The 14,103-nt window shown below is 40.2% G+C and overlaps 1 protein-coding gene across 1 annotated transcript; it reads right to left on the reverse strand.

Moving 5' to 3' along the window:
• Positions 4,146-14,097, reverse strand: LOC110402237 (claudin-8-like). Its single transcript, XM_021404078.1, has one exon. The coding sequence runs from the start codon at positions 8,265-8,267 to the stop codon at positions 7,599-7,601; it is 669 nt and encodes a 222-aa protein (XP_021259753.1). The 5' UTR covers positions 8,268-14,097; the 3' UTR covers positions 4,146-7,598.

The raw sequence follows: 14,103 nt of genomic DNA on the forward strand, positions 1-14,103 counted from the left end.
AAAGTGCTATGACATTTCTTATGCATTTAAAAAAAGCTCTGTTTGCTATAATTCCTTCTGGGATGGTACTATTACATCACCAAGTCCTAGATAAGTCATGCCTTTATGAAAGCCCTAAAGCCAGATCCTCCATTAACTCAGTAACTTTGGCCCAGGCTGCAGATGGCTGGTGGTGGGACCAGCTGTGCCCAGCCTGCACCCATGTTCTCCTACCAATGGATAACATCTGCCCGCTTGCGCTGCCCGTGGTATCCTTTAGCACAAGCTGCTGTAAGGGAAATAGCACAGCAATCTGGATGCAATCTGGATTCATAAACTCCTCTACTGACAGGACAATATACTTCAAAAAATCCCAAAATGTATCTTACAGGGAGGGGTGGATTTGCAGCTGTTAATTAGGAAGTAAGCCTACAGTGAGTAAAGTATACTTGATTATGTTCTCAACATTGGCAAATCTTGACACATAGCAACATTCACTCTAACAATGACATAACAGGTTGCATCATCTAGAAATGCTTTTTAAATAATGGCAAAACAATTCAGTGCACATAGCCATCATGTCTTTACTGTGTGTGCGCACACATGTGTAAGCATGAGGAGTTGGTTCCAGAAATGCCAAAGGAGAAAGAACACACAAATCCAGATTGTGACAGGCAGCATTCTAGGAGTTATCCATCTCTATAAAAAACTCTGAGCAATAGAGTAAACTTCTCCAGTAACACTGAGAGAAGATCCAAAATAAATAAAACTGACATTGATATGGCTGCTGTTTTAAAGTTCTGTTGGACATAACACAAACCATTCCACTGACTCCAATAAACTTTGATCTTTACCCTCACTCCTAACCTATGAGTGTACAAAAACAACTTGAACATTTACCCCCAAAATCTTGTATCCCAATACTGTTTGGTTTAGTAAGAGTTATAATCTCTGACTTCAAACCTTTACTTCACCCTGAAATGTTTTAAGGATGTTTTGACTCTCCGTGTGAAAAGATATTGGTCTGAAATGATGTGTTAGTACCTTAAGTCCAGCTGAGTCATGGATTTACAAAGAGTATATTACACGGGAGCGCTCTTGAAGGACAGCTTGTCACTGGCAATGCTCAAAGAAAGATTAGCATGCAATTAGCTCTTGGCAGTAGAGCGTTTCCAAACTGTGGGATGTCAAACAGATTTTTGGGTAGCATGCAAACCAGGTAATGGGTGCGGTGAGCCCAACAGCCAGGAAGAGGAAGTTGCTGCTACTCTTGGCCAGAGATAGATGTGTGCTTTTTGTTGTCTGTGTTAACTAATACTTCATCACATTGTACACAACCCTCAGTAAATTGAGTCTCCTAATGCACAAACCTCGTTTCTTGATAATTACTTATATAATCATTGCATTGCATTTTCCTTCTTGAAGAGACACAAACAAAAGTAGACTGGGGAAATGGGGGTAAACACTGGTAGAGAGAAGGCTCATCCTAAGACAGCAGCATGGACACATGAAAATCTGGACTGCAGATCTTAAGGATCACATAATATCACTGCATTAGACATTATGGAAAAGGAATGTCAGGCCCATAAACTCTTACCCAGGGCTGAGCTGCTGATGCCCAGGGCCAGCTCCAACATGGTGCTGACACATGATCTGCCTGCAGTCTTGTCCCCCTTCACAGCAGGAGCTTAGCACCGGCACTGGACTTCCTCATGTCTCTCTTTGCATGGATTGATATAGGAAGAGCTTGCAACAGGCTTATTGGATGTGCCAAGAGATAACAAGTTTGGGCCTTGAGAGACCAGTACTCAGTCTAACCTGTGAAACCTGGCCTCACAAAAAATATGTAGTTAACGACATACTTTTCTCCAACACATGGAGTTTCTGTTGCCAATTTTTGCTAAATTCAGGATGAATGTGACAGTACGTGAAGCAATGTTTGCTGGGGTCTAGAGATTATTTTCTATCTCCCAGCACCATCTGGCATTACATTGGAAACTCTGAATGAATAAACATTGCTTATCGTTCTGTCAATCACTCATCCATCAGAAAGAAGCTGAAACACTAATGTACTCATCATCTTTGTCATTTGGCAATCAGGGACTACTTCACGGTAATTGAGGCAAAGACCACAGATTAAGGTCTGTAGAAGAAATGGACAACAGAGATTTAGCACTATAATGCATTATTCAGTTTGACTGATGCAGGGAACAGAACTTGATGGGTTTGTAGTTTCTATTTTTAAGTACCTTTTTTGCACACAGGTGCTGGAATTTTCAGTTAAATTGTGAACATTTCTTCTTCTTGTTTAGAAGAATTGAGATTCTATGGTTTAAATAAAATAAAAAAGAATACTGATGAGAACTGCATGATAAGTTCATTTCTAGTAATGTATACCCAGGTAGCATTTTTTTATTACTGGAACAACAGTTGTAGGACAAACAACGTTTAATTCAACATCTTAAGGCAATTCTGTCAGTTCCCTCCTCAGAGCACAGAGCCACCTCCAGATTCTCTGGCTCCGCTTCCCCTGTCACAGCAGCAATCACTACAGCTTGAGCAGTGAGTTCTCCTGGATAACAGACAGATCCAGAATCCTTGATTAAAATGACACCTCTTCTTAAAACTCATCTCACCAGCAAGATCTGTTCTGGTTTGCAGGGTTCGTATGAAGGAGGCATTTTGAAGAGAAGTATCACTTTGATACAAGATCTCTGTGGCAGCACACACATGCCGCTGGGCTCCCTACTTGAACTGGGTGGTATCAGCAAGAACAAAGTAAATTTTACTTTTCCATAATGTCTCAAAATTTCACACTATTCAGGTGATGATAAACTCAAGTGAGAAGATTTTTAGGAGGAACAGGCAAACAACCAGAAAAAAGAATAAAAAGCCTAATGGAAACAACAGCTCACTCTTTCATTTTCAAAGGAGTAGAAAGGATAAGATCCTAAGGTAGCCTTTTGTATTCTGTTTTTCTTCAGGTACAAACAGCTGAGCTCCATGGAGTATTTTCCCTTCTCCCTTTTGTTGTTTAAAAAATGGTGCAGTTGGTTATATTGTCACTGAGGACACAACTGTGTCCTTCCATTCTGATACCTGGAACTGCGCAGACTCTCTGGTGCTGACTCTGCAGGCGCCTGTGGCTTGCTAGCCCTGCTGTCACAACCCCTTCCCTAGCCAGCTCTGCTCCTTGATGTTGCAGAAAATGAAATCTTTGTGCTTTGAAACATTTTTGGTTTGTCCTCATTGACAGCAGGAACATTTTCTGCGAGGGGCAACCGAACACAATAAGCACTGCCACAGATCTTTCTGGCTGAACACGTCCTATTTATCAGGGTATTTCTTGTTTTCTTTTGCTTTTTGTAGTCATAAAATGTCACTTTAGTCTTACTCGGACTCTGAAACTAAAATCACAATGGCAAAGTGTGTAAGCCAGAGAACGTTCCTGTAACAGAGAGAAAGGGGAGCAATTGTTTATTTGGTGGGTCAGCTCTGTCCTGGCTTCTAAAGATCATGCAGGACTCCCCTGAAAAGACCTTTGTGCCTTTTTCAAAAGGACAGTTTTAGTCAATCAGAGGGATGCAATCAAGATTCCATCTCTGACTTTGTGAGTATTGTTAATATTCAGGGCAGTTTGTAACAATTTTTAACCCAAATTTGTTCAGTGATAGTATTCCTTCCACAGAGGTTTGTCTCTGCATATCAGGACTGATGACTGCGTGCATTCATTTGTCTCAAACCCCGTTCGATTCATCTTTCTGTTATAATGAAATGTTTTGCTAAGCCATCATTTTTGCTATAAATATGTTCCCTTGGCTGCATCCTAGTTGTGGATTATTTGCTCCACAATCTTTTCTTTCCATCTCGGAGATGAATATACATTTTGGGACCAGCTTTTGAAATATTGACTTGCTAAAGAAAACTTCTTATAAGCAAGACTTGGAAGTCAACACTAAATCAGTTTTGTGTATTTTATTTCCCAAGGAATCAGACCCACTTTGTTTATTACCTATCAAACCTAAAGTGTAATGTAAAAAACAAGACTGAATCAGAAGAGGACATTATAAAAATACTGAAGTTGTCTCTCTCTTCCAATGGGGAAATACATTCATTCACTTTAATACAAAAAATGTACTGTGATACAAAGATAAAAAAAAGAAAACTTAAGGGTTCATACATTTATTTCAAATACATAGCAAAATCTCAGTAATTCACTTATATTTCCAAAGCAATTTTGCCTTGCAATCTCGAAATATTAAAGTAGATGATAGCATCAGGATACTAAAGTAGATATTTAAGCTCAATATCTAATTAGCTGTTATTAACAAATACATCAGGCCTGAAGTTTCTGACAGTTGTGCCTAAAAGAATGTGAACATAGTATCACTGAAGCAAGTTTACTGCCTCCACTCCTTAATGGAAGTAGAGCTCCAGCACATAAACACCTGATCTGTCCATAGCAAATGACACTCACATGCTAGGCCTGAAAATTCCAGTCAATAGCCATTATTTGTGCCCTGCTTCCTCTTGGTCCTCCAACAGACGGGGTGTAACCAACCACTGCTCTGTTTCCATGGCTCTCCTGCACCATGGAGTGAAGAGGTGGCCCTGTTCTTAAATGACTTCACTGCATTAGAAGTGTTTCTGAGCATCTCGTCCCTCATTCACATCACTCAGGAAGAAGAGGTTTAGTCATCTAAACAAGCACCAAGTGTTTCCTTAGACACTTGAGGGTACCTGAGGTCAGGTCTGGCTGGATATAATCCAGAAGGGACAGAAGTTCTTCTGGAGGAGCAATCAGAGGCCAAAACATGCCACCTTGGGCTCTAGAGACCTGTGTAGGCGCCTCCATCACTCCTCTCCAGCCAAGCTCTTCCTGACTGATACCCTCAGACAACACAGGAAGAGCAGCAGTTTGTTTTCAAAGCTCACCCACATTTTTGTTGTTGTTGTTAAAAACTTTAGAACTTTCTTTTCATTCTCACACCTCCAATCTGCAGCTTCCAACTACTTCTGAGTATCACAGGTTTTGAACAGGGGAAAAGGAAGAATTAAAATGGCATCTCCCTTAATAGGTGCAAATGCACCCACTGAGTTTACTCAGCCTCATGTGTACCTCACATACAGAGGTAAAATATCCAGTAATCATCTTTATGGGGTTCCCCACACCATCGTCCCCTAAAAAGGAATTTCTATTCTGCTCAAAGGCAGAAGGTTGAATGCAGCATTAATCTCTTGCAGATTCACTACTGATCAATTCATTCCTGCATCAAATTTTAGTGCCACAGGCTCTTAAACATATGTGGGTGAGTGTAAGGCACTAAATCACATCACTGGAAATTGCAATTTGTGTCAATAAAGCCTCACTCATCCAAACAGCGGCCCAGTCTAGCTGTACAGTTGAAATCAGGATTGGATTCCAAATGTCCACACAAGCACACTGTTGTCTGAGACAAGAGATTTTGAACTCATCTTCAGGTCAACTGGTAAAAGAGGAGGATGGAGTAATATGCAACTACTGAATGTTGATGTTAGATGTGAAAAGCTTAGGTTTTTTTGAAATCAGTCCAAACTACTCGAATAAAGCAGTTTTACCTTTAAACTCTTTGAAAATAAAGTTAATGCTGTAAATGACACACCCAGTTCAAATTTGATTTCCAGATCAACCTTCTGATAGTAAAGCATTCAGGATCCCTTAATTAATGTTATAGAAAGCTGCACTTAATTACTTCTTAAGCACTTGTATCTACATAAAGTTGCATTACATTGCATACATCATTATTTAAATCCATTACCTACACATAAATATGAATCAAATTTGCATTGCAAATGTCTTCATCCTCTGCTGGGTTAATCACAAATGTCATATCTAAATCAATCCAAAAACTGCAGTTCTGGCTTACTAATCAAATATTTATTTTTTTAAAAATGCATATTATAAGATAAAAAGAAAATAAAATAATAGACAAAGGTCTTCAGGGAAGTATAAATTATAACCAAATTGTAGAAAACAATTCCACTGAAAGAACTGTCTGGTCCAATGAGAGCTGTTGTTAAAGATACTGCGTACACCACACATATGGTGGCACCAGCCATCAGACAACATAAAAAATATATTTTAGTACTAGAAAATCTACGCAGAAATGTCACCTTAAAGACTCATCTGGAATTAATAAGTGCTAATTTGACTTCTCAAGAGATGAGCAGGGCACTTTAAACCTCTTTCCTGGTAGCAAGAAATTCCCACTAAAAGATCTGAGCAGGCTGTCTTAAGTGTAAATGAGCACTGGCTAACATATGTAATACACATCCATGTTTGGCGGCATGGTTTCATTTAGGTTCATCTGAAGTCAAGTTAATAAAAGGCTTTTTAAATTAAATATAGCTTTCCATGTTCTTCAAATTGAACCATCAAATGAATATATAGAGGCATTGCTCTGCACAACTTGAAAAGTCATTAAACTCTGTTTTCAGATATCAGTCAAAGACATAGGAAAGGATCAAACTGTGTCATGAAATAATCCATGAAATGGTGCCATCCTTTGCTACTGTGTGAAGAACAAGAAAATTTGTTTTTAAATGGAACTTCTTTGGTCACTTATCAGTATTGTGACATGCCCGCTTTGAAAAGCAGGTTCCAAGTTTTCATCTGCGAAAAAGCACAACTGAAAATACTATTGGATTCTGCACAATGGACAGATAGGAATCAGATTACTCAGTTCACACTTTAAAATAAGTCTTGTAAACACAAAGCAGTCAGAACAACATTAGGACTTGGTTTTTGTGGGCATGATATAAGATGTAGGCAGGAACTCTTGATCCTCAAACAAGCAAGTGGGGATTGCACATTTACATTTGCTTGGCTTCTTTAATTATACTTGACATAACCACGGTGTTTTAAAGTGCATAAAGACAGATAGTCTGTCCTGAATTTTATAGAAGAACCCTTTAAAGATGGGACATACCAGGCAACGGAAAGTTAATACATTCATGACAAAGTCTGGTGAAGTAAATATAAAATTTATTATTCCATGAGATGAATTCTGTGCCCTGCAGAAGATCTAAGAAGGATACATCAACTCCACAAGCATCTGTGAAACCCACAGTCAATCAAAAGTCTCTGACAGGGGAAAGTGAAGATTTGTTTGCTAATACTGAAAATAAGATTATTGGGGGCTTCTCCATTTTTCCATCATGCTGCTAAATCCATGCTTCTCATCACTGTCCTAGATCAGTCCTTACAAAGTCTTTACATTAGAGTAAAATGCACTGCTCCCTTTGCCTGCCAGGGGTTTAGGGGAGGGCAATGGTACTGTTGTACAGTAGCTGCCTGCCTTCCAGCCCAACCATACTGGTAGCCTTCTACGAGGTTCTCCTGGCAGCTGCCATTTCCATGCTAGTTTTCTTTCCCACAAAATGGTGAGATTTTTCTTCTGAGGTCTAACATAACGTCCATGTAATAACATCTCCTACAAGCATGTTAGAGAGCAAGTAAGTGTGTCAGTAGTAAATAGCAAATGAAAAATTGTTCATCTAATATAGACTCACAGTTCAATTTGGCACTGATGTCAATCGGGACGTATCAACATACTAAGCAGAAAGATTCCATGCAGCCACTACACGTATGCCTGCATGCTTAGCAATGGCCCTCCTGCTGTGTTAGGTTTGTGCAATCTGTGACGAGGAAGTGAAGGATATCTAGATTTTGGGGATGTAGCAGCCCAGCACCAAAAGCTACAGTACATTGTTCCCGCAGTGATGAGAAGTGCAGCGCTCACCCAGCCCACGTAGAGAGCAGCTCCTAGTTCTCGTTTCAGTGGTGTAGGGACTTTTGCATCATAGAAGTCATGAACGATGCTGCCACCAGTCCAGGACACAGGGATCAGAACAAGGACACCTGTCACAAGAAAGGCAACTCCAGCTGCCAACATGAAGATACTGATGCCCTGGGGATCCTCCTTGGTCCTGTGAGTGTACTTCACACCAACAATGGCCATCAAAAAGGCAATGATCGACAGGAGCACTGCAATGCACATGAGGGCTCTGAATGCCTCTAAGGGTGGGGGAAGAGCCAGGATAGAGTCGTAAAACTTGCACTGTAGCCTGATGCCCATCTGGCTGATGCAGTCCATCCACAGTCCTTCCCAGATAGTCTCAAACACCACGATGTTACTGTCAATGTGGGCAGAAACTCTCCATTGTGGCATAGCTGTAGCTGCCAAAGTCCCGACCATGCCCACACCTCCAAATATTAGACCAATGATTTGTAAGGCACAGCAAGCCATGCTTCTTCTGAAAAAGGCACCCCGAGCCTAGGAAGTCTTCCAAAATCACTCTTTCACAGAAGAAGTACGAAGCATGGGAGAGAATACTTTCTCCCGTTGTTTCCTCATACGGTAAGATGTTGATTTTTTTTCAGAAGCAGCTCTCTCCAGTAGAAGTTTCAGACAGGTGGAAATCTACTTCTGACTGGCTAAAAGAACCTGCTATTTATTTGCTTTGAAATCCCCTTTGACTAGAATGCCTACCCATCAAGCCTAACGAGTTTCCAGCCAATGGAATACTAGGGAGGGGTTGTTTTTACTGCTGCTTATGCATATTGTGTCAGTAGTGATTTTATAATTAAGTGCCAGGGATTCACTTAAAAGCACCTCAATGAAGAGCTAATAATTTCTTAACTGCAAGATTGCAGCTATGTTGAAATTCAGTGCAGAAAGTTTGAACTTGCCTCTTCAAATATTATGTAAAATAGATCATTACAGTTGTTCTTATGACAAAAGCTAAACTTGGAGTGGGGCTTACTTTCTAAGTACTATAGCCCTGAGAAAACATCTGATGTATTTTTTTTAATCTAGCTGGGAGTTACTTGGTATAGCTCTTTAATGCAGATTCCTTATTTTGATCAAACACAAAAGTATAATCGCAATATTAGGCAGGTACCGGAAAGTCAAGTATTCCAATCAACATCAAAGTTTTACCTTACCAGCTGCATAATTCACAAGTATGACAAAATACCTGGCAGTTTCACAACTTCTTCTTTTGAATCCAGGAGTAAGGTCACTATTGGGAAATAATCCTCTATGAGGATATCTCCCTGTTAGGATAGCATTATGATAGTGTTGTTACTATTTTCTATACTAATCATCTTCTCCAAGTAATAACTGTACAATTCAAAAAGGATGAACTTTTCTTTCAGCATAAAATGCACCTTGAAAGAAGTCAGTGATTCCACCCATAAGCATTTATTTCAGCTTGCACAGATAGCTACAAGCCTGGACAAAAATACATGCTGTAGACTAATTTGCCTTCAGCAAGTTAGAAATAACTTCTCCATTATGTTTTTTTTACTTTCTTCTCCCTACCTTGAGATAATAGTATATGATGACATCTCATGTGTGTTGTTAAAATAGAGGTGTTTCTGATTACCCCAGCTCTTTGAACCAGTGGGTCTAGTTAAAAAATACTTTGGCTAATGACAATGAAGGCCTCTAAAAGTGCTACCCAAGAAAGACAGAGTTTTAGATTGCTTGCATGTTGTTGAGTTATGGGCTGTGTGTGTTCAGAAATATCAAACAATGCTCTTGATGGTATTAATTTAGTTACAGCCTTAGGTGTCTACCTACAGCTTTTGCTTTGAATATACTCTTACCCATGGAAAAGTGAATTGCCCATCTAAACCATTCACAGCCCAAATTCTCCTTCTTCCTACAATAACTAACTGTAAGGAAGGTCTGTCAGGTAGTGCAAGTTGTATAATGTAATATTACATGTCCATGTGAAGATATTCCCAAGATCTCTGAGCAATTCATTTTTTTCTTCAAGTCTGCCAGAGGGAATTTGGGAGAAAAAATGTCCTCAGCTAAGATGTCAAATGTAACCTTTAGAAATCAAATATGTTCTTGAATTTTTTTTAATAAATATTGCATCGCTCTTCCGCATCTTGTGTTGAAGAAAAGGTAAGGGACTTTGCTTGACACTGAGACTAAACCCAAAGTCATAGGTGGATACCTGTCTAAAAGAAGCTCCTCTATCTGGAGAGAGAATGTTCACTTAGAAGGAGACTGATTGAATACAAGACCTGTGCTATATAATTTGAGTCTGGTTTCCACTCATCTTGTAGAGTATTTTAACCTCTAAATTATCAAGTCTGGATTTTGACTGGTTATTTTAATGTCAAAAAAGAAAAAGATCTTATGGAAAAAACTCTCAAAACTAGCAATTAAATGTCTTTTTTTTTTTTTTTCAACAGTAAAAAGACTTCCTGCAACATTTTCAGGAAGCCAGCTCTTGAAGGGATATATAACTGGAGAACTGTCTTTGCCTAATGCCCTGAAGCTGGTTATCTGACTGCCTTATCTAGCACGATTTCTCTGAAATCTTTTTTCCTTACATGATTCTGGGAGGGTCAGCCATTGAGGTCATGCACAAAATTACACTTTGAGACAGTTAGGGTATCATTTGTATAGAAAATAAATCATAGAATCATAGAAGCATAGGACAGCTTGGGTTGAAAGGCACCTCAAAGACCATGCAGTTCCAACTTCCTCGCTCTCAAAAACACTATAAAAATGCATAATGTGCTGCCTGTGTGGCACTACTTCCAGGGAGCACTAAACAGCTGAATGCTTTTTTTGATGTCTAATTGGAAGTAGTACCTATGGTGAGTGACATCCGGATGTAGGTGTCAGGAACACCCAGGCTACAATGCTGCATGTTCTGCCAGAATGGTTCTTGTTATTGAAACCTGAGGGGAAGGAAGCAGGAAAGGAAAACTAATAATTGGTGGTTTTGAAATCTGAAGACAAATTTCAGAAATAAAAATGAGCTTCAAGAGACAGGCTGAAAAAGAAACCCAAAGAATAATAACACTATATTGGAAACTCATGAGGATTGGGCAAACCACTCAGCCTCTTAAATGACAAGGAGTGCCTGGATTTGCTGATCACTGGAAAATTCATCCATGTTTGATTAGCCTGGAGGGAGCTCTTACTTGCATACCCTAGAGAACTGTACCTCTATTTAAAGGCTCATCCTACCTCTAAGAAAGAAAATCTTACTTGACCGAGTTACTTCAAAATCACTCTGAACAGCAGACATCTCTTGAAGTAGAAATTAAGTACGTGCATATGTGGTGGGTATGGCAGATACAGTGGCACTAGTGTCAGATGAGCAGAAACAAAAGGAAAATTCTATTTCCACCTGTCTAGACTTTAAAAGTCTCTCCATCCTCTGTGCATCATCTGTGTATTTCTTTTATGTATCATCCTTCTGTTATGCTGTTGGCATTCTTACTTGCCTCAAGATGAGAGCACCAGATCTTATGCAAACATGTCCACCCCAAGATTTGCCTTCAAAATAGAAAATAGACAATGGAGGAAACATGTAGGCTTTACATTTAATCTTTCCCTGGATCTTTGTTCAGATTTACATCTTCTCCTCCCTTTAAATCAGGAAGTTCATTTGAATCCTTTCCTGAGGGAGTACCTTCCGTTCCTCCCTAGCTTTTACAATGCTGATGCCACCTGAAATGGAGGAAGTAGAGCGTTTCCAGTCCAGAAGATTAACAGAACCTGTCAATGATCCCCAGTGCTTAATTAATTATAGCCATCAATAATGTAAGCACTTCATTTCCTCCCAGAAAGGTTTCATTCCTCTTTGTAGTTCTTCTGTGTACATTGACAGCCCTCATACATGCACAAACAACTCTGTATAGTGCATATAAATATGTTATTCTTGTCTAATAGTGCAACTATAGCAAACATAGTTCATCAAGAGTTCAGATCAAGAATAGACAGGTTGGTTATGCTACAAGCTGATGAACATAATTCAGTGTTCAGCAACATTTCTGAAACAAGCTAATATATAGATTTATCTAAAGCACACTTAAGTGATTACTGAGGGTTACAGTTAAGCTTCTTGACTTCCATCAGGCTTTTATTATCCAGTAAGGCTGTAGAGCTACCTAACCTCATCTGCAGAGTCTGGCAATGCAGAGTCCAGCAAGCTGTGGATCTGCAGTCCCTCTGCAGCCTATCGCCTTGCTCAGAAGTGCTGAGTGAGGCCACACTAACCTCACTCATCCTCTACAAGAAAAATCTCCATCGAGTGTACAACAAATAGGCGGAACATTTGTTTTGGAAATGTACTTAAGGTAGTGGTTCCATTACATTCTAGGGTATTTTGATTCACTACTGTATTTTAAGTCTACTGGTGTAGCAATAGCTGCTTTGATTCTGTTTTAATGTAATGGACTGAAGGCAATAGAGCCCTTCCAATAAGTACTAGCTTTAATAACGCTTCCTGCACATCCACTAAAAGCTGAAGGCACATCTCATTCCCACTCTCATCAAGAGTGGCACATTCTGCAGTGAGAGGAACATCTGATTGGTGTAGCTTGGGGAGGGATTTCCTCCAGACACATGACCGGCACTGTACTTGGAGTGCCAACCTCTAACTCTAGCTTTGAGGCACTCCATGACTGACAGCTGAATTGAAAAGAAAACTGTTTGGTTTTGTTCATCTTCCTCAACATGCCTGAAATTCACAGCCTGGCAGAAGTGCCAAAGTCTTAATGATATTCTGTGTCTGAGGAAGCCTGACTCCTGGACGCCATGAATGAACTTGAGTTCTGTATAATAAAACCCTTCAGTAATAAAATATTAAATACTCCTTTGAGTATTTAATCCATCTAAACTGCTCCAGGCTTTACAAGATATTTGTCACCTCAATGGTTATGTGCAGGGAGCAGCCATCCTGAGAGAAATAGAACATGCCAGAAAATATGCAATCTTTCTGTGCTGCTTAATGACAGGACCTCAAAGCAATCCTCTAGAAAATATCTGGGGGGCATTTTATTGCTTAGTTGACATCAGACTGTTGGAAATATAACAGTGGCAAATTCCCAAGGCAGTATTGATTGTTTTCATAAGGGTTAGCAGCAGGGTGTACAGTTAGGCTATTACTCGATGCAGTGCAGGGGACCTCCTTTATTTAAATGATTTATTCTGATGGAATAAAAGAGAAGGATAAGTTATATTATGACAGCGATGGCCTAAAGATAGACGAAAGGCAAGGCTTGCAGAAAGAGGTAGTAGCTTTTATGAGACTACCTGATACAGTTACAAACAAGCTCTCACTTTAGAATCCCAAGAAAGATTGCTTCATAATACATCTTTGAACTGGGTTTCCAGTAACTAAGAGATGCAGCAAAGTAAACAAGTCTCAAATTTTTAAGCATAGGACTTTTTGTTCCATGTTCCTCCATTATGATTTGGGCTTCTCCCTGTACAGAATATACAGGACAGTCCTCCCATGCGTATATAACCCTCACTTTTTGCCCTCTCAAAAACCCTGCCTCCGGAATGTAAATAAGTACATTGTTAATGTCCACCTTACAAAACAAACCCTAGCACAACAAGTTCCACCATATCCAGCCCCAACCTTGTGCCCAGCGACAGCACCTGACCTAACATCTCAGCCCACAGCATCATCACCCTATACTCCCACTCTCGCTCCTTTCTCTCTCTCCCCAAATCCAGAGTCCTTTATCAAACATCTGTGGTGTTCCCATGACTTCCCCCTTATGAGGCTTCCCAAGGGATTCACCTCTTTTGTGGAACATCCTGGTTGACTTTCCACAACTGGCAAGCTGAGTGTCCCCTGGGAAAGAGCAGCACAATCCTGCCTGTTGGGTCTGCATAGCTGGCACAGCTCATGTCTCAGTTTAGCTCAGTTCCTCTTCAAACAGAGGGAGAGAAGGGAATGCAGAGCAGAAGTAAAGCTCTGCCTAGCCAACCAGCTGCCCCTGCACTCACTCTTCCTAGAAGCCATAAATGACTTTGGATTTGTACTGGCACAAAGGCCAAAGCAGGAGTATTTTGCAGGAAGTGATTGATTTTTGTCACATGATCTCAGAACATCCTCTCCAGCACTGTGAACCATTGCAGCCCCAAGGATGCACCCCTGTCACTGCAATTTTGCACACTTATACATCTCCCTGGGGCTGAGGAGTCTCTGTACAGTGACAGCTTACTGCCTGCAAGGGGTGAGAAATGGACAGGTGGGAAGGGAAGGGAAGGGAAGGGAAGGGAAGGGAAGGGAAGGGAAGGGAAGGGAAGGGAA

The sequence above is a fragment of the Numida meleagris genome, chromosome 1 (assembly GCF_002078875.1).
Source record: "Numida meleagris isolate 19003 breed g44 Domestic line chromosome 1, NumMel1.0, whole genome shotgun sequence".
Classification (NCBI taxonomy): domain Eukaryota; kingdom Metazoa; phylum Chordata; class Aves; order Galliformes; family Numididae; genus Numida; species Numida meleagris.